At 37.2% G+C, this 26,632-nt stretch overlaps 2 protein-coding genes across 2 annotated transcripts; one reads left to right on the top strand and one right to left on the bottom strand.

Annotated features, from left to right (window-relative positions):
- Nucleotides 1-15,688: 15,688 nt before the first annotated feature.
- Nucleotides 15,689-17,457, top strand: LOC110926777. Its single transcript, XM_022170472.2, has 4 exons — nt 15,689-15,840; nt 15,933-16,053; nt 17,017-17,145; nt 17,247-17,457. Exons 1-4 carry the CDS (start codon nt 15,719-15,721, stop codon nt 17,352-17,354), a joined length of 480 nt encoding a protein of 159 aa, XP_022026164.2. The 5' UTR covers nt 15,689-15,718; the 3' UTR covers nt 17,355-17,457.
- Nucleotides 17,458-18,386: 929 nt separating this feature from the next.
- LOC118488142 (tRNA(adenine(34)) deaminase, chloroplastic-like) lies at nt 18,387-18,943 on the bottom strand. Its single transcript, XM_035985311.1, has 2 exons — nt 18,821-18,943; nt 18,387-18,707 (listed from the first exon to the last, which is right to left on the bottom strand). The coding sequence occupies exons 1-2, from the start codon at nt 18,910-18,912 to the stop codon at nt 18,425-18,427; spliced, it is 375 nt and encodes a 124-aa protein (XP_035841204.1). The 5' UTR covers nt 18,913-18,943; the 3' UTR covers nt 18,387-18,424.
- Nucleotides 18,944-26,632: the final 7,689 nt, after the last annotated feature.

Below are 26,632 nucleotides of genomic sequence, written 5' to 3'. Positions count from 1 at the left end.
CGTTCCTCATGATCAGTCGAAGATGAAGAGGCATTGGTGGGATTTTTCAAAATTTGGTTCACAAACTGTGAGTTGGAACCTGTTTCAATTTTTACTTCTTCTTTGATAAAATCCTCCCCTTTGACAAATTCTGTTTTAGGGACATTTTTCAAACCCTTTTTGTTTTTCCCACGTGACTTAGGTTTTGATTTTTCATTTTGAACTTGATTGAAAATTTCCAAAATCTTGTTGCTTATCAAATTTTCAATGTTTTCAAGGTTCACTTCATTTTTCTTAGACATGCCACACTTCTTCGACTGATCTGAGTCTGTAACTTCATCTGGCTCAGATTCTGACTCACTTTGTGGTTCAACTGTCAGAGGAGTCGTAGGCACAAAGTTTGCCAATTCAGGATCAATGCTTGGCATCAATGTATAGTTATGGTTTACCGGAGGAGGCACCTTGGTATAACCAATGCCAAACATTTCTTCCTCAGATTCTTTGAGACGTTGGCTGCTAATACAGAAGTTCATCACTTCAGATGAATCCTTAAACTTTTCAATCTTTCGTTGCAATTCCAAAATCAAATTATCTTTTTCCAAAATGATTTTGTTCTTTTCCAAAACAGAATTTTGACTTGTTTCAAGTTCAGATTTTAATTCCTGATTTTTAAGATTTCCCTTAGCCACAAGTCTCTCAAATTCAGAGATATCATTTTTCAGCGCTTTTATCTTAATTCGGTGTTCTTTATCCGAATTAGACAAAACCGCAATGAGTTCTCTGGATTTTTCTAAATCTGCAATTAAGTTTGTGTTATGAAGTGCATATCTATCAATCTTAGTCACAAACTCAACACATCTAGCACATCGCTTATCTACAGAAGATGATTTTACCTCAATGCCAGCCATGAATGCACAAGCCTCATTTTCTACCGAATTTTCTTCCAACCTTTTGGCTTCTGCATCCGCAAATTTCTGCATTTCAGCTGTGGAGATGTTGAATTCAAAGCGTTCTCCCTTTTCGCCATCTTCTGTCTTGCTAGACTTCTCAACAGTCTCTTCGATCGAAGGACTTTCATTCTCAGTAACATTCCCTGAATCCAACTCTTCACCAAGAACTTCAGCTACAACTGCAAGCTCCTCAATGCTTGTCTCTTCAACAACCTCTTCATACACTTCTTCGTTCACAATTTCAGCTATAAAAGCTTGTGACACAATAGCTCCTGAGATGTCTTCCAAAGCACATCCCCAGTCATAAGGCTCAGTCACACTCTGTAAAGGTTGAGCCACCATAGCATTGTTTGTTGAAGGTGTGGTATTTTCAGACCCACTTGAACGAGCACTTGAGTTGGAGCTAGCATTTGATGCATTGTATTGAGGTCTTGAGTTGTTTCCTCGGGAGTTGTTGTCTCTGTCAGATCTTTCCATCTTTGGCTTTCGACAATCACGTGCGAAATGCCCGTAGATCCCGCAGTTGTAACACTTTACCTTTGACATGTCAACCCCCATTCGAGTCTTTGTCTGACCCCCTATGAACTTCCTACCCGTCTTCAGCAGAAACTTCTTCGCTCTTCGGACTAGCAATGCCATATTGAGCTGTAGATCAAGTTCTTCCATCTCGTCTTGATCTATCTGATCGAAGTCTTCATCGAGACTTGACGGTTCAACGAGTTTCCCAAGACAGAAATTCTCGTATGCAGTCATGAAGGACGCCAACAGACCCATATTTTCTTCAATCAACTTCAAGCCGCTTGCATCTATCTTAGGAATGTTCACACTTGTTCCTTGAGATTTTTGAGTGCCACTAGAAGAGTACATCCCTTGATTTGAATTGGTTGTCCCACTTGAACTGACTGTGTTGCTTATGAAGGCGTGTTCACTTGCAGGACCTTCATTTTCCGAATACAAAGCAACACCGACACCACCATTACTACCCTTATCCGTTGGTTTCGAAGCCTTGTATAACTGAGGGTCTTGGATCTTCTCGAAATCAGACGCTTGATCTTCCATATTCCAAGCATAACCCCTCAGTTTCGGAATAGCTTCTTCCAGTGAAAGCTCTTCGTAGAGAACACCCTCTCTGATCAAAGCGGTGTACATGTTCCATTCTCTGGAAAGACAATTCAGAAACTTCTCAACCTTCTCGAATTCCGTGTAGATATTCTCTTGACTTCTATCAAGTTCGCTCAGCAGATGATAAAATCGATTCACAGTGTCATCAAATGACTCATTCTTTAACGCTTTAAACACAACGAATTGAGTCTTCAACTTCTCGAGTCGTCGTTTCTTGTAGATTGCATTTCCTTCATATCGCTCTATCATGCTATCCCACAACTCTTTCGAAGTACTTCTCTTACGAAACGTATGAAGTATCGATTGTGGCATTGCCATTGTTATCATCGACATAGCTTTCTCTTCACAGTCAAAGAATCTCTTCTGTTCGTCAGTAAGCCCCAAATACGTATCAATCGTCAACGTACGTATTGGTGTAGCACCACATCCTTTAACGATGCACAACCAGATTTTGATGTCTTTTGCTCGAACATATCTCTCAAAACGCTCCTTCCACTCAGGAAAGTCAAGTTCGTTGACCAACAAAGGAGGTTTGTCGTTACTTCCTACCTCAGCATTGTGCTTGAGGCTTTGCACCATCGTAGTCAGATTGTTGTTTGCCATTTTAGACAACAACAGAGAACTTCAAAACCGTGAAGTGAGCTTCAATCAGAGTGTGAATCCCGGATCACAGAAACCTGAAATTAAACACAGACAACAGAGCTCGGACACAACACTGTTAGAAATTTAAAACTCAGACACCCTTACTGATTGAAAAATTTCGGACACAGTGCACTTATACCTCAGACTAGAGTGAGAGTATTAAACTCGGACTCTAACTACAGGATAAAAGTAAACTCAGACTCAAGACAATCTAATAAACTCGGACTCAAAAGAGTATTCTAATAAACTTGGACTCAAAGGTGTGCTAGTAAGCTCGGACTCAAAAGAGTTCTAACAAACTCGGACTCAAAAGTATATTCAATGACACACTACTAAACTCGGACGATAAGTTATAACTTATAACTCAGACTAGATATAAATGTTAAACTCGGACTTTAACACTATAAAACAACCTCGGACTAAATTAATAGAATAAAAGTCGGACTTCAAAGTAAGAAACAAACTTCGGACACAGGAAAAATCACTACCTCGGACATAAAGATTGAAACTCGGACCAAACAACAATTAAGACACTCGGACCCTTATATATTAACTAACTCGGATATAACAACTAAAACTTAATAACTGACAGACAAACTCGGACTACTAATAATAAAATAAAATCGGACTAACCAAATAAAACAATAACCTCGGACTTAAAGAAACAAACTCGGACTAAGATAAAAAATTTGAAATAACTCGGACCCAAATACAAATTAAACTCAGACAAGATAAAACTCAGACACAATTTTCCTAAAAATAGAACAATTTGGACAAACCTAAACACAAACTCAGACTCTACTAACCCTAAATGGAAAACTCAGACTAGGAAAAAAAACTCAGACCGAAAGAATTGAAACTCAGACAAGTTTCAAAACTCAGAAGGAACCAATCTTCGGAGTATCTCCCCAATGTGACTACACACTGGTTCAATAATACCGCGGAGACACAAACACAAGGTGTAAACCTCAGACCAAGCTTCCAAAGATCAAAACTCAGAATCTTTATCTCCTTCAAAGCTCTGTATGAACAACAACAAAAACCCTGTAAAACCCAGATGAAGAAAACACTAAAAAACTCTCTAAACTACTCAAAATCCATCATCCAAACACTAGAAATGAATGAAGAATCATGAATAACACACAAAAACTCACTAAAATCTCACTAAACCCAATCAAAGTATGAACTAATCTCACCAAAACCTTCAAACTAAGAACACCTACAGTAGTATGAGCACACTGCTCTGATACCACTTGTAAGGCCTCCTAATCCAAGATCTCACTCAGCTAAAGCAACCAAAAGGTGTGCGGAATCCACCTGATGATCAACCACTGTAGATGAACACAAGAATGCAAGGATTTGAGAGAGAAATCAAGAATACACAGAGTATTCTTGATGAAGATGAATGACGTCACTCACACAAAGCGCCGCCAGACAAAAAGCACAATGATTAGGGCACAGAAATTCACACAGAAATCGTTACCTTGTCTATTCCATATTAAAGTATATATACAAGGTGAAACCCGGACTTTCCACACTAAATAGAAAGCCCGGACAGAACATAAAGCACAAAGCAAGCACAGAGTTTTTGCTACAAAACTCAGACAAATCTAGTCTATACAAACTCTGTCTAAACATAAACTCTTTCTAAACATAAACTCTTTCCAAGCATAAACTCTTTCCAAGCATAAACTCTTTCCAAGCATAAACTCTTTCCAAGCATAAACTCTTTCCAAGCATAAACTCTTTCCAAGCATAAACTCTTTCCAAACCTTGGACAAAGCTCTCCCTAGGAACTTCTTAGGGACAAAGTTTGGACATTGTTCAATAAAGACCCTAAATGTTGGAAGCCTTGCACTTATCACCCAAAAGTGCATTAACACAAGTCTATAATCACCGGATGGCATAAATGGAGTTATATTTATCGAAAGAATAGTTTATGTAATGGAACTCTACTACAGGTCCTATCACTGCGTGATCAGGTTATTGAGGCACTCATATTATCCGGAAGTAATACTGGCATTCGAATGTTTATCCCTCTATTTCGTTTAATATTGCCAAACAGAAGGATACGTATTGAAAAGAAGACAGTTCCTCTCGCCCTATGTTTTGCCGTGACGATAAATAAAAGTACAAGACTATTTTTATGTAAAGCCGGTTTGTTTCTAAAAGAATCGGTTTTTACGCATGACTAACTCGGGCGTCATCTATGGTATAAAAAATTCACATATATAAATTTATGAAGACACATAAAATTAAATAAGTTATAATTTTATATCTTCGATGGATTACTACAATAAAAAGGAATTTGTTTAGAAGTTAAAAAAAAAATTTGTTGTTCAAAATAAAATGAATAAGTACATGTATCAAGTCCCTGAATTTTATGCAGCTTCTCTAATCTACACAGAAACAGTGTAACATGTGAGTTCTGTTTTATATAAAATTCCTGTTAATAACTTTGGCCAGTTTTTTAAATTGTGATGGAAATTTTGAGATGGAAATTTCGAACAGAAAATGGCCACTACAGACAACAATCTATTGCAGCCTCAAATTCCTGTTTCAGTGGGAAAGATTAACATCAATGGAGCAGAATGATGATGAAGGTGTGGTATGAGTCCCAAGATCCTTGGAATATATATATAAAAGTGGTTTTCCCTTAATCAACCAACTTTGAAAATCGCGCTTGGAAAACATATTCAAGAGTCTAAATGCACTTGCAAAATGCCCTCATTAAGTAAGTATGTGCGGTGTTTGCAGTTTGTTGTGTATAATTATAGATATGAAGATTTCAACAACAAAAAAACACTTTACGCAAGTTAAGGCGCATGTAATGACATTCGGTAACAAGATTTTGTGGGGCGACTTTGAACTTGATTTCTAGTGTAATAGTGGTGAAGAGGCTAAGAAGAGTTGCTGAATTTTCAGAGAGATTATGTTAACCATAATATACTGAAACGAGTATATAGTGTATTTCATGTATAACTAGTTACACCTTCCTAATCTGTTACTCTTAACAAACTATTAACTCGTAGCTTATAAATATCACATCTTAAAATTAAGTATGACAAAGATTGAAAACTGAAAGAAAATAAAAGTAAGATGGAAGAAGAAACTATAACAAAAATGACTATTTTCTATGACTGAGAAATGACCATTTTCCTTAGGACCTTATCATTGATATATAGAAATAAGGCTCGCCAACATATGTTGATTAGTTTATGGTGTTGCGATTGTGAAATTTCACAATTACAAAAGAATCTCTGTGAAATTTCACAAGGTAACGGTGATATAGCCTCCTATTTTACCAGAATTAAGTGTATTTGGGATGAAATTAGTTCTTTGTACACTATTTCTCTTTGTTCTTGTGTAACTCATTAAGAAATGTTCAAAAGAGAGGAAGAACAAAGGCTAATTCAGTTCCTTATGGGACTGAATCCTGCTTATGACACAATTAGAGGAAACATACTAATGATGCAGCCTTTACCTTCAATTAATCAAGCATATGCTTTATTAATTCAAGACGAGAAGCAAAAGGAAATTCATCCTACTAAATCTTTTTCAGAAACTGCAGCAATGCATGTTCAAACTCAATTTCAAGGCAATTTTAATCCAAAATTAGGAGATTCAAAGAAGCTGGTATGTGATCATTGTAAGAAATCTGGTCATGCAGTGAACAAATGTTATAGGTTGATAGGTTTTCCAAAGGATTTTAAGTTTACAAAACCTAAACGTTTTGCTGCAAGTGCTATGAGTGAGCAAGAAAATGATTCTGGTGTTCATGCCATGAGTGCTGGGACAAGTTTCACAGTTGATCAATGTCAACAATTAATTCAGTTCTTACAGAATACTCATCTCACTAATACAAGTTCTGGAAATTTTTCTCAAGCACCTGATTTCACCATAATTAGATCTGCCAATTTTGCAGGTATAATGGAATGTTCTTCTTTATCCAATTTTCATTCTAAATGGATAGTAGATACGGGTATAAATGATCATATGTGTTTTGATGAAAACTCATTCACAAGCATAGAAATTCTCACTATACTAATCCATATATTACTTCCAAATGGAAGTATTATCACAGCAACTAAAATTGGTACAGTTCATTTGTTACCAGATTTAGTCTTGCACAATGTTTTGTTTGTTCCACAATCCAAACATAATCTTTTATCTGTGCCAAGACTTTGCAATGATACAAATGGATTAGTTTCTTTTTCTAATAAAGCTTGTGGTTTACAGGGCCCTTCTCTGAAGAGGCCACTGGTTCTTGGTAGCTTGCTGGATGGACTTTACATTCTCAAGACAAATCGAATAGTTTACAAAAATGTTTCTCCTGTTTCAAAAATAAACTCTTCCAGTTGTAATGTTGTTGTTACTGGAAAGATTTGGCATAATAGACTTGGGCATTTGCCTTTGTATAAGCTGAAACATTTATCTGTTTTTACACATGATCATATTAGTCAAATAGAATGTTGTGATATTTGCCCTCAAGCTAGCCAACATAGGTTGACATTTCCTCATAACAAAAGAGAAACACAAAAGATTTTTGATCTTATTCATGTGGATGTGTGGGGACCTTATAACACATCTACTTATAATGATTACAAGTATTTCTTGACAATAGTGGATGACTTCAGTAGAGCCACATGGACACATCTTTTGACTACAAAGAGCAATGCCTTTCCTGTTCTTCAAAATTTTATTCAGATGGTTGAGACTCAATTCTTAACCAAGATTAAATGTATAAGATCAGATAATGCATTTGAACTAGGAACAGCAAATCATCATGCTCAATATTTTCTTAGTAAAGGGATCCTGCATCAAACTTCTTGTGTTGCTACACCACAGCAGAACGGAGTGGTAGAAAGGAAGCACAAACACCTTTTAGAAACTGCTAGGGCACTTTGTTTCAGTCTAAATTGCCACTCAAGTTTTGGGGTGATTGTGTCTTAACTTCTACCCATTTAATCAATTTGTTTACCACAACATTGCTTCAAAATAAGACCCCTTATGAGATTTTGTTTAAGAAACTTCCTTCTTGTGACAATTTAAAAGTTTTTGGGTGCTTATGTTATGCTTCTACTCTCAAACAAGGTAGAGACAAGTTTCAGCCACGTGCAGTACCATGTTTGTTCATTAGATATCCTATGGGTAAAAAGGGTTATAAACTCTTTAATCTCATTTCTCATCAACCATTTGTTTCTAGAGATGTTTTTTTCAAACATCTTTTCCCATCACTTCCCAAAGATAAGTCTCTCAATTTTTCCCCACTATTGATGTTAGTGCTGACTTCTTTAATCCCGTTTCATATTCTTCTCCTATTTCTTCTTCACATTCACCTTCATTATCTTCTTCTTCTACTTTTCCTCCTGAAACTTTAAGAAGATCTGATCGATAACGAAATACACCTTCATATCTTGCTGATTACATTTGTAATACAACTATGAGTGAATCTTCTTCATCCATTTGTCCTCATACTATCACTACAGCTTTTTCTGCAGTCAATCATTTTCAAGTCTCTGATATACCTTCTTCCAATCAGACTCTTTTCCAAAACCTTACTCAAATAAAGGAGCCTATTTGTTACAAAGAAGTTGTTCTTTATCCTGAATGGCAAACTGCCATGCAGAAAGAATTTGATGCATTAGAAGCTAATCATACTTGGACAATCACTTCTCTTCCTGCTGGTAAAAAGCCTATCAAGAGCAAATGGGTTTATAAGGTCAAGTATAGAGCAGATGGCACAGTGGAACGTTGTAAAGCTAGACTTGTGGTGAGAGGCAACACGCAGCAGGCTGGGATTGATTATACTGAAACTTTCTCACCGGTAGTTAAAATGACAACTATACGAAGCCTGATTGCTACTGCTACTAAGATGCATTGGTCTTTACATTAGTTAGATGTAAACAATGCATTCTTACACGGAGATCTTGATGAAGAAATTTATATGCAACCACCTGCTGGAATGATTCTTGATGATCCTTCTAAAGTCCTTAAACTTCAGAAATCCTTGTATGGTCTTAAGCAGGCATCTAGGCAATGGTATGAAAATTTATCTGATGTTTTAAAATCCAAAGGATATATTCGATCTTCTAATGACCATTCTTTGTTTTCTAAACAAATGGGAGATTCCATTGTTCATGTGGTTGCCTATGTTGATGACATTTTGTTAACCGGAAATGATGAAACAGAAATGTAAGCTCTCAAATCTTTCCTCCATTTTACTTTTCAAATCAAAGATCTTGGATCTCTCAATTATTTTTTGGGCATTGAAATTTTAAAAGTTCCCAATGGCATCATTATGACTCAACGAAAACTTGCACATGATCTTCTTGAAGAATTTAAAGATTTTGATTCTTCAGCAACTCTTTGTCCTTTACCTCCCAATTTGCAGCTTTTACAGGATACTGGTCCTTTATTTCATGATCCTCTTCAGTATCGGCGTTTAATTGGCAAACTAAACTATCTTACTCATACACGGTCGGATCTGGCTTTTGCTGTACAGTTCTTGAGCCAGTTTATGAAGGAACCACATATACCTCATTGGGAGGCTGTTTTACATACTTTTCATTATGTTAAAGGCACTTATACTCAAGGAATATTTTTTAATAACTCACCGGATTTTAAGCTAGAGGCTTTCTGTGATTCAGACTGGGCTGTGTGTCCCAACACACGAAAATCTGTCACTGGATATTTCATTTTGTTTGTCGGAAGTCCTATTTCATGGAAGTCTAAGAAACAAGCCACTGTTTCTCTAAGTTCAGCAGAAGCCGAGTATAGATTGATGAGACGAGTCACTGCTGAACTTACATGGCTTACTAGATTACTCCATGAATTTTCAGCTCCTTCAGTTCTTCCTATTCCTTTGAAATGTGACAGCCAGACTGCTATTCATATTGCAAAGAATCCTGTGTATCATGAACGTACCAAGCACATTGAGTTGGGCTATCATTTTGTCCGGGAGAAACTTCAAGAGGGCCTGATTCATTTATCACATATTGCAACTCATGATCAACCAGCAGATTTGTTCACAAAGAGTCTTTCACATACAAAACATAATCTTTTGTTGTCTAAGTTGGGGGTTTCTTACCCTCCAACTTGAGGGGGTGTTGGTTATTTAAGCTACTCTGTTCTGTTGATTATTGTTAGGTCGTTAAGTAGTTAGGTTTTTTAGTAAACGATTTCCGTTAGATAGTTAGGTTTCCGTTATTCTGTTTAGTCTTGTATATAAAAGGAACTGAATTGAATACAATACCATACTTTTCCCCAATTTCTATTCTTCCAAATCGACATGTTTAAAGGTTGGGTATATTACCATCACATGCAGTGGCGGATTCAAACCAAAATTTCATGAGTAACTTTCAAAAAAAAAATTAAATTTGGATATTCTTCTGATGCGAATTCGAATACCATAAATTAAATGGGTAGAGAAAAAAATTACATTTTATCAAGTTAAACAACTTATTTCATTTCCAAACCATGAATATGTGTGATGTGTTTAGATTCATGTGTCTAACATGATTCTCGGTACTTTGTCATATTCTGACTCATTTAAATTTTATAGGTTGTTATCTATATTACCTATATAAGACAAGAGGTACACAAAAAAACAGGTACCAAATCCAACCTAACAATAAGCCTAAAACGAGTACGGCGTACCCGATTCTATAACCAACCCTACTTGTATTACCTCTATAAGACAAGAGGTACACAAAAAAAAACAGGTACCGAATCCAACCTAACAATAAGCCTGAAACCGTGTACGACATACCCGATTTTATAACCAACCCTACTTGTCAGTTATATACAGGTTCAATACCTTATGATTTACTACCGGTCCCACCCTGGTTATACCCGACCAAAACCGTTAAAACCCGAAAAATAAACCCCTCAATTTCAGAACTGAAAAAAGTCAGATCGTTTTCTCTTTCAAAACCTGGTTCCATACCCAACCTGGTTATTGCCATACCTAGTCTTTGACCTTGTTGAGCATACTAGTTATTGGTTTCAACGTGGAACTGGGTATGGCCTATTACCCGATTTGTGCACAAATAGGACTAGGGGTCAATGGTGGACCCATGAATTTTTTCATGGGGTGCGGAACATTTTTAAAAATTTTAGGCCCCTAAGTATATAAGTAAAAAAATCAGTTTGTATTGGGTCGGTTCGGGTCGAGTCGGGTCGCGTCATGTGTCACACCCCGGCCACGAAGAACATACAAAACGTGGCGGAAACGTCGGGGAGTGTTGTAACAGAATTTATTGTTTCAAATCCATGGCAATTGAAGTTTCGTTTTATTAATTAAACATGAAAGTTTACATTGTTTTAAACAAGAACCAAAGATTACATAACATAAATTAACTAGTTCTTGTCTCGTTTTAAGTCACTAAGGCACAGGCCCGCCTAAGTATGTCTTGATAAGTCCTATGCATCATCTCCTGAAAACACATGTGAAAATAGGTACGTCAGCATAAAAATGCCTGTGAGATACATAGGTTTTGTGAAAACAGAATTCATGACTTATGTTTGAGAAAATGTTTAGTCATGAACCTTGTAATTTGCTTTGTCTTGTAAATCATTTGAAAAACGATAAGATCAGATGATATGTATAAATAAGAGAATAATGTATGGTTAAATGAATAACCATGTAAAATGAGTTTGTATAAGATAAGTTGTTTGTAAATCAATGTCTTGTGAAAAGTGTGTTATTTGTATAAAATATTATATGTCTCAAATTGAAATGATTCAAATAACGCTACGATATGTAATACCATACAAACACTTATATATAGGAAGTACCAGTGGCGTATCCACCATGCTTGTATCATATTACACACGCCTCGTTACTTAGATCACTTACTCAAGCCAAACCATCAAGATGAAATGTTTAACAATTGTAGAAATGTTTATGTATAGTCAAATGTCTATTGTCAAATGTAAATCATGTCAACAGATACAACTGGTTCACACGGTTCAATGGTTACAAATGGTTCATATAATCAAAGGGTTAAGACGGTTCACATAGTCAAATGGTTACAACGGTTCAAAATGTAGTAAAATGTGCTCATATGCTGGATGAGCATATGCAACAGAAATGCAATGTAAAACAATGTACTAAGTATGCACACAATGGGCGTACATAGCATGAAATGTATTGTAAAGTGATGTACTAAGTATGCACACAATGGGCGTACATAGCATAAGTGTATTGTAAAGTGATGTACTAAGTATGCACACAATGGGCGTACATAGCATAAGTGTATTGTAAAGTGATGTACTAAGTATGCACACAATGGGCATACATAACATAAAATGTAATGTAATCATGTACTATAAATGTACTAATAAACATAGCAAGTATATGAAGTGAAAACAGGAGAGCATGAAAGTAACAAGTAGGCACATGTGTTTCACCCCAAAACAGTTTGGAAAACAGTAACAGAGGGGTCTATGTACTCACCTGAGATTGCTTTGAAGTTTTTGTGTAACAACCAAATAATGCTAGAGATCACGGATATCAAACGGCACCTAAATATAGGTAACTATGTTAATATACCGGACCTAAATCGGAGGATTGGGTAGGATGCGGGTTCGTAAACCAAACGAGTATGGAGACTCATGTAATATGGTTTAACAAAGCCCACATACTATAGTGAAACTTAAGCTAAGTGCTTACGACCCATTACGACCCGTTTTGGTAGCTTATGCTACCTTAACGTGTCGTTTGCGTAAAACGCGCTTGGAACGCCTAACGTTGTGACCATAAGGTATAACCTCGGAAGGTTATTCCCTATACAATTATGGTCACCTAATGTGTTTGGTCGGATCCTAAAGATCGACCAAATGGGTCGGGTTCGAAAGTATAAGCGATTGTTTAGATCGCTTTCCTTACGACCCTATATAAGCACTATACTAAAAGTGACGAGCTAAGCATGTTAGAACATGCTTAACTAAGTTTAGAAAACAGGTTTGGTATCAAAACAAACGGTTTTGATACCCACGAGTAGTTTGGTTACAAAATACACGAGAATGCGCATTTTGGCCGAAACTACGACTCGTCACTGAGCCTAGATAACGTGGTGATCAGTAGGTGTAGTCACTAGGGACTATAACCATCGTGATCACGCTCACGTTATGAAGTTCAAACGAACTTCGTGTTGACCATAGGCTGGTCAACACAGAAAGTCAAACATAGTTTCACTTTAGGACTCGAAAAGCGAATAAAAGAACGAAAGAGCACTTACGAAGGGTCCCCGAAAGCTAATCTCGATCCAGGAGCTCAGGTATGAAGCAAAGGCTTCAACTTAGAGCTTTAGATCAGATTTTGTGGGTTTTACACCAAATGGGGGGGTATTTATAGGAAAAGCAAGACCGTTAGGATTGTTTCTTGAATATCGTGCCTTGATCTCATTCGTACACTTGTCAAGATGTTGTGGTATCAAAATGTGACCTTAACCCCAGAGATTGTGAAGAGGCATTGCCCCTTGGATGCTTGAAAGGCCAAATTTTGCAAGAAAAACGAGTTTCTGCATCTGCAGGGCTGACGCGGCCCGCGTGAGAGTTGCTCCTAGGCTTACGCGGGTCGCCTGGAGGTGTAGTTCAGAAAACAAGTTTCATAAATGACAGTTTAGGTCCCCTGTTGTGGTTTAGGGCCATTTCCGACATGTTTAAGGCCCGTTAAGCCATCTTTAAGGCCCTAAAATGATGCTTAAACATTGAGGACATGAAACATCCTCAAAAATATGCCGGATGTTGGTTCGTTTGGTCGTACGATCGCGATGTTCGCTTAATTACGACGGAATGCGCATAAGCGCGAAAAACGATCCAAATGACGCGACGAATGGATTTTTCTCATGCCAAAAACTAAGGCATAATATTAGGATGCTTACATAAATTTTTGGATGTCCGGATGTATTCAGAACGTAAGTTATGCGCGAAAGTGCAAACTTATGCACTTTTTGACACTTTTAGTCCCTGAATGATCCAAAAGTTTATTTTAGCACACCGAACACCTCAAAGCCTATTTCTAAGCTATGGAGAGGATATTTATGGCATGCTTAACTTATGGGCATGTTCCGGAATGTCTGTTTTAGTACGAATCGGCATACTTTCGCAGTTTGTCAAGTTTAGTCCCTGTAAGCGAAATAACTTGTTTTTGCCATACCAAAGCCTTCAAAACTTATTTCTAACTTATGTAAAGGTTATTTAAGGTATGTTAAGTATATTTTGGTGTTCCGGAGTATTTTTCGCATTCAAACTGAGTACGTTTACGCACCAGTTTGCGTATAATTCTCCAGAAAGCGATATAAAGTTTGAAATTGAACAAGAATTGATATGTGCAAAAGATACACATATTTATACAAGATCCCAAGTATGAAATACAATATTTCATCGGCTTGGTATTTATTTGATGGTCGCGGTGACACATGTGTCACATCATGTAAAACAAAAGAACATCAAACTAAAGTTATATAATCATCAAAAACACGTCAAACCTTGTTACAAACATAATTAAAACGTCTCCCTACGGGTTTTTATTTTTTGAAATCTATCCAAAACATCATCTAAAGCTACTTTCTTAAGCAACTCAAATTTCTCTATATAACATATACAATTATCACTTAACGTCTCTACTCATAGTTCTGATCACAAACAAATTGATCCATAAGTTCAGCGCTTCATGACATAATGTTTCAATTTTAATATTCAACTATTCAAGCCCCAGAAATCGTGTGTAATCACCCTAAAAATCATCTAAACAACCTAATCACCCTAAAAATCATATAAACAACCATAAACAACGTCAAAACACAAGAAATTTCAAACGTATTTAAGAATTTTATTACTTTTTTTCTCCTATAACATCAACTAAAATCATCAAAAAAAAAACATAAAAACTTACCCTTTTATCGAATTCCGGTTGGTTTGGTGTCGGACGACGGCGGTGGTCCTCGGCTGTTGATGACGTGTTGTTGTGGCTGATGATGTGTCCGCTGATCGCTGGCAGGAGACGACGGAAGAGAGACAGGGCGGGAGGAATTCTAATGGACAATTGGGCTTATTTTAATTATTATAGTTTGAACTTAGGTTGGGTTTGGTTAATGGGCTAGGAATTAGTGGGCTAGTTATGTTTAATAAAATAGTGGGTTAAGGTATTGAGTATCTGGGTTAAGTTAGGTAGTATAAATTTATATAATTTAGGTAGTTTTTTAAAAAAAATCAGAGTTTACTAAAAAAAGTTTTAAATATAAATTGATAATATAAGCTGTGTGGACGAAAAAATCCAAAGGGTACGGACGGGATTTTTGACGAAAAATAGCATTAATTTTTTTCCCGGGGGTGCGCCCGCCCACCTTGGGCTGGGGTGGGTCCGCCCCTGCTAGGGGTAGAGGTGAACAAACCGGGTTTTTTTAATACTCGGGTTCGGGTACAAACCAAGGTACGGGTACGACCGTGTTTTGAATTTTCGGCTATTGCCAATACCCGGGTCGTGTTCGGGTCCGGCTATTAGCTAGGAAATCCATATCTTGTGTACCTGGGTTCGGGTAGGATTCGGGTTTTCTATACCCGGGTATTAGAATACCCTATTTTCGAGTTCGGGTATGTGAAAAAAAAAACCGGGCTGGTAATAAAAAAACCCGGATAAATATACACATTAACTTTGTAGTTTTTTGTTTCGAAGTTATGTGGCTTAGTTTCTAATGTTGTGTATGTTAAAGAGGTAAGTAATTAACGAGTTAATGACTTCCAATCACTATGGACCGTAGATTCCTTTTACCCTTCTCTTGTTTTTTCCATTTGAGTAAATTACAAAAATTGCCCATTATGTTTTTATCGGATTACAAAGCGCGTATCCTTTATCTTAACAAATAGAGTAAACCTACTTTATGCTTGCAAGTGGCAAGCCTTTGCACATCCTTTTCTGTTAAATTTTTACTCTCCCTTTTATCCCTTTCAACCATTTTCATATTTGAATGCTTTTTTATTTTAACAGTTCAACACCCTGCTTGCTTGGATTGGGAACCATGGCCACCACTGCTTCTTCCCTCTTTTCTCTGCCTACAACAACTCCTAAACCTCACAAAACAACAACTCTTTTTTCATGCCCTAATTTCCTTAAACCGAAATTCACCCTCAAATTCCCCAGGTATATCTTCTTTTTTACTTATCATTTTCTAGGGTTTGCTGTTTTCGTGCATACAGTTCTCTAATTAAGTGTTGGTGGGTTTTGATTTGCAGATTGGGGGTTTCTTCTTCAAAAGAAAAGGGGTCAAAAAAGGTGTCCCCTTTTGTGATTTCTTGCTTGGTTGATGATAATTTGAATGCAGAAGGGTCTTTTGGTGATGCTGAATCAAACCCTGTAAGTATTTCTCTTTTAATTGTTGTTTTTGTTATGAAAGTTTGTAACTTTGTCAAAATTGTTGATGAATTCATAGTGTTTTTCTGTTTAGAATGTAGGGAAGGGTTTTTTTTTTTTTTTTTTTTTTTTTTTTTTTTTTTTTTTTTTACACGTTACTAATGTATTAGTTTGGTTATTCTTGAAAATTGAATGAACCCAGAGTGAGGAAAGATTATGAAACACCATCTGATTTCAGTCATGATATTATCAGTGAGGAATATTTTTGAGATAAGGAATGCTTGTGAATTCGATGACTGTTTGAATAATCGAACAAATAAGTATATCAATTATTGCGCGATTATTTGACAAAGTGTTTGTTTTGATGCGTAGAATTGTGTAATCACGAGAAGTGTAATTCCATGGAATTAGATGCTTTAATTTCCATTTGCCAATTTTAAAAATAATTTGTGATTATATCCAAAATTCTTCTTTGGAGGAACTAAGAGACATTGAAATTAACATCCAAACAAGCTAAAAAGATTAAACAAAGAAGACGTCTTTATGTACTTTTTTTCTTTTATTGTTTGGTCGCATGAGTTTTCTAGTAACAGGTTCTCATGGTCACCTAAACACGAACTGCTTAACTAAAGATGTTCTTTCTTTGACCATGAAAATATTTAGGAATATTTCCGAGATCATGGAATGCTTGTGAGTTTGATATCTGATTGAAGAATCAAACGAATAAGTATATCAATATATTTAAACAACAAAAGAAAGAGAAACAAAAAATATGTCTTTATCTGCATTTTTCTTTTATTTGTCGAATTCAATATGTTTTAACTATAACCTTTAAGTGGGTCGAATCCAGTTTCCACTTGTTTTTTCTACCTATAACCCTCTTGAACTGTATTAGTGCGGTTCTCACGGTCACCCATACAAGATATGTTTAACTAAAGTTGTTTCTTTGACGATGGAAATATATAGAGAGCAACTATTGACCTCAAACTCCCGAGAAGAAGCTTGTTAGTGCAATTTACGTGCAATGCTTGTGGCGTAAGATCACAAAAGCTCATAGACCGACTAGCTTATGAAAAAGGGATGGTTTTTGTTCAGGTATTTTTTTATATTTCACACTTGTGGCGTGTTATTATGTGCACAGGTTTTACGTTTATTTATGAGGATTTTCATTGAATTATTTTTACGTTTTTATCCAGTGTACTGGATGTGAACAGTATCACAAACTTGTTGACAATCTAAATCTTGTGGTGGAGTACGACTTTCGGGAGGAAATCAATGCGAGTCCGGATGCAGATCAAGTTTGATTCGTCGTTCTACTCTGTTTTGTAAATTTGTTCTTTATCTGACAGTTAATATACATTTATAAGCCTTCTTTAACCTATAAGTTATAACGTTTGTTCTCCATCGAGTATTTCTAACCCAATTAATCAACGGGTTGTATTCAGGTTGATTTGTTTAGTTAAACATGTTGAGCTATCAACATGTTTAAAGTTAAAATAATAACTATGAAATTTATATTATATAAGGTCAAAGCGTCAACTAGTTTATGACCCGTAACCCATCTAATAGTGGTCTGAATAGTGGAACGTGTATGTCTAAAGTGCAGAAGACAGTTAACATGGGTTCTAATAGTGGCGCTACGAAAAAAAAGGCAAGAAGGAGAAAACTGTAAAGCCGTCTATGAAGCAACTTATTGAAGGTAAAGAAGTCGGTGTATATCGAAGAAGGATTTGGTTGTTATTGAGAAGCTAAAAGCTGTTGGTACTTGTGTTTTGGGGTCTGTTCAGTTGAATAAGAATGTAGTGTTGAATACTAAGATTTTGAGGGATTGGAATGCGGGTCGAAATAAATTCTTTTCTGAACAGTGGGACTTAAAAAGAGCTGCTAATGACCAGTTGGATAACCTCAATTTTACACAACAGAACTAGGCCTGGCAAACGACTCGAGTCGGGCGGGTTTGGGTTGCGGCTCAAATCAAAACGGGTTGATTTAATAAAGGGTTATTTTGGTTTGGGTCGGGACGAATCCGGTTTGGGACAGGTTTCGGGTCAGAAAGGGTTGCTTTTAAAAATAGTTATTTTGAAATCACTGTACAAATTATAAGTTCCGACTTTCCGGTTTTCAGCACCAGGTACGCGTGATCATGCCTCAGTTTATGTTTGTTTAAATGCCGGTTACATGTATCAGGATTCAGCAGCAGCAGCGGCAGTCGCGGCGGCGGCGGCGGCAGCAGCTGCAGCAGCAGCTTATCAAAAGCAGAATGACGAGTCACAAAGATTTGATTTATAAACAAAACATCATGCCGAAGACATCATGCAATTTCGCAGCAGCAGCAGCTTATCAAAAGCAGAATGACGAGTCACAAAGATTTGATTTATAAACAAAACATCATGCCGAAGACATCATGCAATTTCGTGACCAACTTTGAATTATGATGGTGTGGGATGGGAAGACATGACGGTTGAGGTGGAGATGCTGGTTCAGCTTCCGGTTTCTTGTCTTTCTTTTTTCTCCGTAACTGGAAAAACTGTTGCATTACATCCGCACATTCGGACGATAATACCCCTCTTCTTATTATCATATTTGGGTGAAACGGGTGCACAGGGGCGGGCGGTTTATCCAACCCGGATCCACTTCCACCCACATCAGGAAAAAGTCTACAAGATTAAAAGTAAACAACTCGAATCAAAATGGCAATTTATACGAATCAAACCCGGTTATTGTGGTTTTTTTTTTGTTTTTGAAATATATAAAGTCAAATAGTCAATACCTGATCCAGCTGCCATCAGCTCCAAGTAGCTTATTTGGAGCGCCCCATACAATTGTGTCGATCCGGGCTTTAAGGATGGCTCTAGCACACATAGGGCATGGTTCAAGCGTAACATAAAGTGTCGTACCCTACAATTAAAACAAGACAAAGATAAAAAACACAAAAATAAATGTTGGGTCTTAAAAAACATTTCATAATACCCTATAGAGTAAAATACCATTTTCCTCCCTGAGGTTTGGCCAGTTTTGTGATTTTTGTTCAAAGGTTAAAGGTTTGTTTTTCAGCGTCTGGATCCAAAAGGTTTGAAATCTTGCCATTTTCATCCAGCTCGTTAACCCCATCCAGTTTTCTCCGTTAAGTCAAGGGCATTTCCGTCTATTTTGTTAACTTAAAGGGCAATTTGGTCTTTTTCACTTGATGTAAAAAGACCGAATACCCATGAAAAAGACCAAATTGCCCTTTAAGTTAACAAAAAAGACGGGAATACACCGGACTTAATGGAGAAAAATGAATGGAGTTAATGAGCCAGATGAAAGTGGCAAGATTTCAAACCTTTTGGATCAGATGCCGAAAAACAAACCTTTGGATGAAAGTTGCAAAACTGGCCAAACCTCAGGGACAAAAATGGCATCTTTTACTCTACCTTATAAGACAACAAAAGGGCAAACTACAAAAAAATGCACATTACAACAACAACAATAACCATACCCAGTAAATCCCACAAATAGCAAAGCTACTTATAGGGTCTGGGGAGGGTGGGATGTAAACAGACCTTGCCTCTATCCTTATGGATAGAGAGGCTGCTTCCAGAGAGACCCTCAGCTCCAAAACGAACCGCATGCCAATACCAAGTCAAAGAATATAGAATATAGAAAAAGAAAAAGAAGCCACCAATAGCAAGACCAATACCAAGAAAGTGATAAGAGTGACACAATACAATGTAAATCAAGTATAATAGCACACAACATCATTTGGGCATAACACAAGGAGACAATCACCGGTAAAGTCACTTAAGGGATAAGAAAACCTACGTCCCTAAAATACACCTAAGACCTTACTGTAATACCCTATAGAGGTCCTGAACCCTAATCCTACGCCTCCCCGAAGTCCTATCTTGGACCATGTCCTCAGAAAGATGTAACTCTAGTAAATCATGCCTAATCTGCTCATCCCATGTCAGTTTGGGTCTGCCTCTTCCTCTCCTCCCCTCCACAGTAAGAGTTTCCACTACTCTAACTGGTGCCGTCGTTTGCCTCCGCTTCACATGCCCAAACCATCTCAACCTCCCCTCCTTAATCTTATCCGATATACTAGCCACTCCTAATCTCTCCCTAAAAACCTCATTTCTTATCCGATCTAACCTCGTGTGTCCGCACATCCACCTCAGCATCCTCATCTCTGCTACCTCCATTTTGCGTGCTTGTGTCTTCTTGATAGCCCAACAGTCTGTCCCATATAGTATAGCCGGCCTAACTGCTACCCTGTCAAATTTCCCCTTTAGTTTAGTTGGGAACCTCCTATCGCACAATACTCCACTGGCTGCCCTCCATCTACACCAGCCCGCCTGTATGCGATGGGTTACATCACTATCTATGTCACCATCTCTTTGTACAAACGACCCCAAATACTTAAATTTAGTTACCTGCGGGACCAATTGATCCTCAATTGTGATTTGGGTGTCATCGTCATCGGCTGAACCACTGAAATCGCAGTGTAGATACTCAGTCTTTGATCGACTAATCCTTAGGCCCTTTCCCTCTAGAGCTACACGCCACTCCTCTACCCTCGCGTTCAGGCACTGTTTAGTCTCCGAAATCAAGACAATATCGTCTGCAAAAAGCATGCACCACGGAACTGTCTCCTGAATCAACTTGGACAACTCAACCAAGACAACCGCAAAAAGAAAAGGGCCCAACGCAGACCCTTGGTGTAGTCCTACCTCCACAGGAAAGAAGTTTGTATCCCCTACAGGTGACCGAACACTAGTTTCTGTTCTATCGTATGTATCCTTAATTATGTCTATATACTTCCTGGGTAGCCCTCGATCCTCCAAACTATCCCAAATCAGTTGTCGTGGGACACTGTCATATGCCTTTTCAAGGTCGATAAACACCATATGTAAATCTTGCTTCTTCGATCTATAAACACCATATCTTTCTCTAATAACCATAATATATACGAATACTAACGATGATGATTGGCATATTCTTACCTCTTACGTATGATCAGCATATATACATATAGATTGTATGAGAGAAAAAGAGATTTGTGACATAAAGTAAATATTCACTCATTATTTTTGTCTTCTTGTTCTTTTTAACCAAAAACAATCCACGTTTTTCTGCAAAATGAGTAGAAGTTTGTAACTTTATTTACCAAGCACACGATGCTTTGTTCTGATCAATAACTTTGTTAAAAAGTAATGATATATGTGTCACTTTGTTCTTTCATATCCATGGTTGTCTAAATAAAAAGTTTGTGGATCAAAACTCGCTCAAAATCGGCTCGTCTATGAATGATCCGGTTAGAATTTGTAAACGAGTTGAGCTCGAACCAAAGTAAAGTCTTTTGTTGGCTCATTCAGGTTCAGCTGACATAATAAGGTCCATGAATCTACCTCCCAAATATTAACTTTTAATATTAAATATAATTTTCAATTTAAACAAGTTAAATTCTAGTTTTTTACGAGTCGACCTTCAGTAAGGTAGCTCTATTCATATCAAACTAAGGGAATATCAATGATGGAATATTTAAAGACATGATATAAAGGTTGTCCATCTTTGATTCCAACAAGCTCACAAACTCTATATGTGTCTATTATATTGATGGAGTCTGTTGTACACTATATATCGAGTATATTATGATGTTCTCTAATTATTGATTTTGCAAAATCCTAGAAGTTGCATAAGAATTTAACCCTTTTCGTGTGCTTGAAAATCGATTAAACTAATATGATGCTATATATTGCATTCATATCTTATATTTCATATTTGACATTGTGTAGAAGTAACCAAGTTTTTCTAGTTAAATGGACCTCAAAAGTTATATAACTTGTAAACATAGTTTTTCGTGTGTTTGAAATTTGACTAAACTAAATGGTGGGTTTAACCAATAAATCCAAGCACAACCAATATAATTATTTGACACCAATCATAACGCATAACACAGACAAACCTAAATATAACTGTGTAGTCTAAACATAGCTCGTATTAATCATTGACTAGTTGTAAATGAGTTGATGGGTTATAAACAGATTCCTAGGTTGTAATTGGGTTGACATATATAACCCTAGCGATCTCACGCACCCGTGTCGATCCAAAAGTATACAATTACTTTTAATTATTATGTTCTTTATTTTTTATAGATCATCGCCTAGGGGCTGTTCGGTACATGAAGGTGGAGGGAGAGGCTACAATAGGAGTTGGAGGCTGACTAGACGACGATGCGAATATTTCAAGCAACCATGGAAGAATAGGTACGCCAACAACAGTCAAGATCAACACCACTGTTAGGACCGACACCACGACCTCCACCACGACTCTCCCCTACTTAGCTAGATGTTCTTTTATATATATCTTTCCTTTAATAATAACAATAATAAATAATATTAATTCATATAGCTTGTAGGTTTACTACTACTAGCAAGAACACATTTATATAAAATAAAGCTATTTGTACTACATTATGTGATATACAATTATAGCTGAAGGAACATGAGTACAATTCTAAGTGACAATATCTGAAATCATGGGTACAAATCTCTGTTTTTCCTGCTGGCCTATTGTAAAAGAAGGTAAGAGGATGAAAATCATGGGGGTGAGTAGGATAGCACTTTTTCATAATGCATAAACCATTATACAATGGCTTTATGATATCAATTTGTGTCTCTCTTGGTACAATTTCTACAAGCATATGAATAAAAGATTTGTGTAGTCAATTCAGATATCAATCTATCAGTATCAATGTATCTGATTCAAAATGAACTTGTTCACATGCAAAAGGTTGTATGTTGATGTGATAATAGATAAAGATTCGCGCAAACACATGGCACATGGACACATGAACAAAGAGTCTCTTCATGTTAGTTCTATGCCCGCAAAAGCCAAACAGTTTATGGTATCTTCATCAACTGTCATTATTCTTCTGGAACCATGAGAAAGATAGGAAAATAAAACAAGAAAAACGTTACATAGAAGGGAGACACTAGGAGAGAGCTTGGAAAGAACGGATAACTACCAATAACTTTATTTCAGTACCCACAATCCTCACTGCTAAAAACTTTTGGGTTTAGCTTGGCAAGAGCCCACGCTTTGTTAGTCAGCTTATGACATTTACACTAAGACACCAGTGAGTTTAGGGTGTTTCTCTTGGTTAGCTTGGTCTAGTCAATGCAAATCTTATGTAAATTGAGTCTCTATATATGCTAAGAGTAGCCACGGTGCGGTGCTTTTCGCTCATCCATTGGCATCCCAGTCAGGGCCGGCCCTGAGAATTCGGTTACCCTCTTCGAGCTTCGAAAAACGTGCCCTTAGTCCTTAACGAAATAGGGTATTGAGCTCACTAAAAGTCTAAACCTAATGCCAATGGGCTAATAACTAATCTAAACCATAACAATAGTTTGTAAGTGGACCTATGTTGGTGTTTGTACGTGTGTATACCCTATTAAAAGATATTTAACATATATAAATTGTGTTTTTTTTCATAAAAAATGTGCCCTTCGACATATCAGAGCCCTGGCCGGTGGTCCTCCCTGCCACCCCAGGGCTGGCCATGATCCCAGTGGACAACACGTCCAATTCGTTTCAAGTCAGTAGATCCGGGCCTCAGTTAGACTTCTTGTGCCCCCCCCCCCCCCACACACACACACACTGTGTGTAATATATTATTTTTAATGGGGTTTGTGGAGTTTTGTGAAAAAATTTATAATTTTTAGGAAAGTTTGTAAATATGATGTGGTGGTGAGATGCCGGTTTGTATAGAGGTTTGCGGGGTGCACATTGTAGATGCTTTAATGGATAAACATTCTTGATCAAATATTGGCACGTAATACTAGAAGTACGGGTTCCTTATAAACAGTGGCGGAACTAGAAGAAAAATTCAGGGGTATCCTATTTTTTTTATCTAGGGCCATTCTCGAGAATTCAAAAGCCCGGTGCGGCTTGTAAAAATGGGCCCTTTTTTTAACTTAGGGTCATCTCTGAGAATTCGAGAGTACTTAAGGGACCTGCGCGGCTAGTCCTTGAGACCATATATAACTGAAATTACGTATTAATTAGGTATAGATACATGTGTTTCGAAACTATTTTTGAAAGTAAAATTGTTAATCAACTCTACATATTCCATACTTATCATAGAGCTATAGATCGAAAACTATTTAATTATATAATCCAAATATAATTTATTTTTTATTCTAAAGAATACGTTAATTATATTTTTTATTAATGGATGTACGAAATGCACACTAGAAGGTTATCAATTTTTTTTATAAAGCTTTAATAGTTAGAAGTTTTATAAATAATATTTAGGTTGTAATAAAAAAATCTTCAAAACCAAATAGAAAAAACGAAAATTATAACAGGGGCGGACTTACGTGAGGATCAGTGAGGAACCAAGCATAAGATTTATAACATTGTTGCTACTGAACTTCACTTTTGAAGATCATTTTCCATGTCACTCTCAACGTGAACATACATATATACCTTGAGAAGAGAGACGGTTATGATGGCGGTTGAATTTGGCGGGAATAACTGCCATTCTGTTGGTGCACTTGTGTCTGTACTTTGTCTGTATTCGGTCTATATGTAAACGATGTCCAAGTTAGCCTTGTAAGTTTGACCAAGTCAACTATCCTCCTAGTTTGACTTGGCCAAACAGTTGGTAAATATTGAAAGATGTTCTCTGTCGAAGGATAGCCTCGAAGGATACTGTTGATCCTTCGAGGTGCTCGAAAGATATGCTTCGAATGATTAGACCTCGAAAGGTGATCTTTCGAGGTCCTTGCTGATCCTTCGAAAGCATCATATCCGAAAGATGATCCTTCGGACCATCTATCAGATCCTTCGACCAGACATCATGGGCTGGGTATATATATACCCATGCAGTGTAGTGTAGAAGATAGATGCACACTTAGAGAGACAGACAAGAGTTGAGAGCATTCTGTCCGAAACACACACACACACACTTTGAGAGTTTGCAAACTGATTGTAAACACTGTGCTTGTAACCGGAAACTTTCTACGCATTAATACAAGTGGTGTTAATCGTTGAGTCTTGTGTGTTCTTGTGTTTGTTCTTGCATCATCCCGGTTTGCTCGCTAGCTTGGATTCCGCACTCGCTAGTGAGTTTGTATAACAAGGTTTAGGTTTGTTCTCGATCCTCCAAGAGGGACCTACAAGTGGTATCAGAGCTTTGGCTCTTTACCTTGTTTAAAACCGGGTTTTGTTCAAGTTCTTGGTGTGTTTGGACACTAGGTTTAGCACCCGTTTTGGTGGTTTTTCTTGCTTGATTAAACTGAAAAACGAGCTCTAAACCATCGGGAGTGTTCAAGGTTGGGTTGGGTAACTTGAAAACTTGTTTTTAAGTGACTTTGATTTTTCCGGTCATATTCCGATTATCATTCCGGTGAACTGGTTGAGGATAAGGTTGCCTATTTTTAGTAAACTTTTTGAAAGTCAAAAAGTTTGGTGAAAAGTTGTTGGCAGACCATATCCTTTCTGCCGAAAGTTGGTACACCAACCTGTCACTTTTCTCACCAACCCATCAGTACTTTTGTCAGTGTGTCAGACCGACGAAAGATAACTTTCGAGCTCGAAGGATCATCCTTCGATCAAGGAGATTCGAAAGATAACCATCCTTCGAACATCTTTCGAAGTCAGTGTGTTATTCTTCGAGTCAAGGAATCTTTTCGATAGATACATCCTTCGAGTTACTGTTCATTACGAAAGATAAGGATCCTTCGTGTTGGGTGAATCTTTCAAGGTTATCTTTCGAAGTTATTGTTCGAGCCATCAACAGTGATCCTTCGAACACTGTTGATTCTTCGAACAAGTGTCATCTTTCGAGACCTGTGTTCGAAACATAAGGAGAATCTTTCGAAATCATCTTTCGAAAGATAAGGATCCTTCGTATAGTCAATCTTTCGAAGTCAATCCTTCGAAGTCTTTGTTCGAAACTCAACAAGGATCTTTCGAACCTTGTTGATCATTCGAACAAATATTGATCTTTCGAACAGGTTGCATCTTTCGATTCATATCTGTTTTTGCACTTAACAGTTTGTGGTGTGTAGGTTTGGTACTTATATTTGATCAAAATGAGTTGTACTAGTCCGTGGGATTGGAGTTTAGACTCACGATCCAATCAAGAGCTAGTCACTGCTTCAGATTGGGCAAAGAGTATGATTCCACAGCCATCAATCAGTCCAAGTCAATGGGCTTTGGTATCCAATCAAAGTCAAAGTCTTCAGAACCTTCTGATTAGTGAGAGTGAAACTGGCAGCAACAATCGTCCACCTAAGTTGAACCATATGAACGATTTTCCATCATGGAAAAACCGTTTTCACACATATGTTCAAGGTCAAAGCACTGATCTTTGGACGTGTTTTATCAATGCGTTCAATACTAATCTTGAAACTGCTGCGTCAACTTCAGAGGGTTATGCCAATATGCTTGAAAATGACAAGAAGGCTTATGAATTGGAGAAAAAGGCCTTTGCCACACTTACTCAAGCACTCAACAAAGACATCTACCATCAGTTCTCATATTGCAAGACCACGAAAGCATTGTGGGATGCCTTAGTTGCTAGAGGAGAAGGCAA

The sequence above is a fragment of the Helianthus annuus genome, chromosome 2 (assembly GCF_002127325.2).
Source record: "Helianthus annuus cultivar XRQ/B chromosome 2, HanXRQr2.0-SUNRISE, whole genome shotgun sequence".
Taxonomy (NCBI): Eukaryota; Viridiplantae; Streptophyta; class Magnoliopsida; order Asterales; family Asteraceae; genus Helianthus; species Helianthus annuus.
This window is presented reverse-complemented; position numbering and strand designations above follow the sequence as displayed.

Excerpts from the sequence above, each read along its gene's own strand:
- LOC118488142 (XM_035985311.1), bottom strand. The coding sequence starts at position 18,912 with ATGTGTGCTAGAGCCATCCTTAAAGCCCGGATCGACACAATTGTATGG. Across the intron at positions 18,708-18,820 it reads GCTGATGGCAGCTGGATCAG|ACTTTTTCCTGATGTGGGTG; the intron begins GTATTGACTATT and ends TTAATCTTGTAG.
- LOC110926777 (XM_022170472.2), top strand. The coding sequence starts at position 15,719 with ATGGCCACCACTGCTTCTTCCCTCTTTTCTCTGCCTACAACAACTCCT. Across the intron at positions 15,841-15,932 it reads TTCACCCTCAAATTCCCCAG|ATTGGGGGTTTCTTCTTCAA; the intron begins GTATATCTTCTT and ends TTTGATTTGCAG. Across the intron at positions 16,054-17,016 it reads GTGATGCTGAATCAAACCCT|AGAGCAACTATTGACCTCAA; the intron begins GTAAGTATTTCT and ends GGAAATATATAG.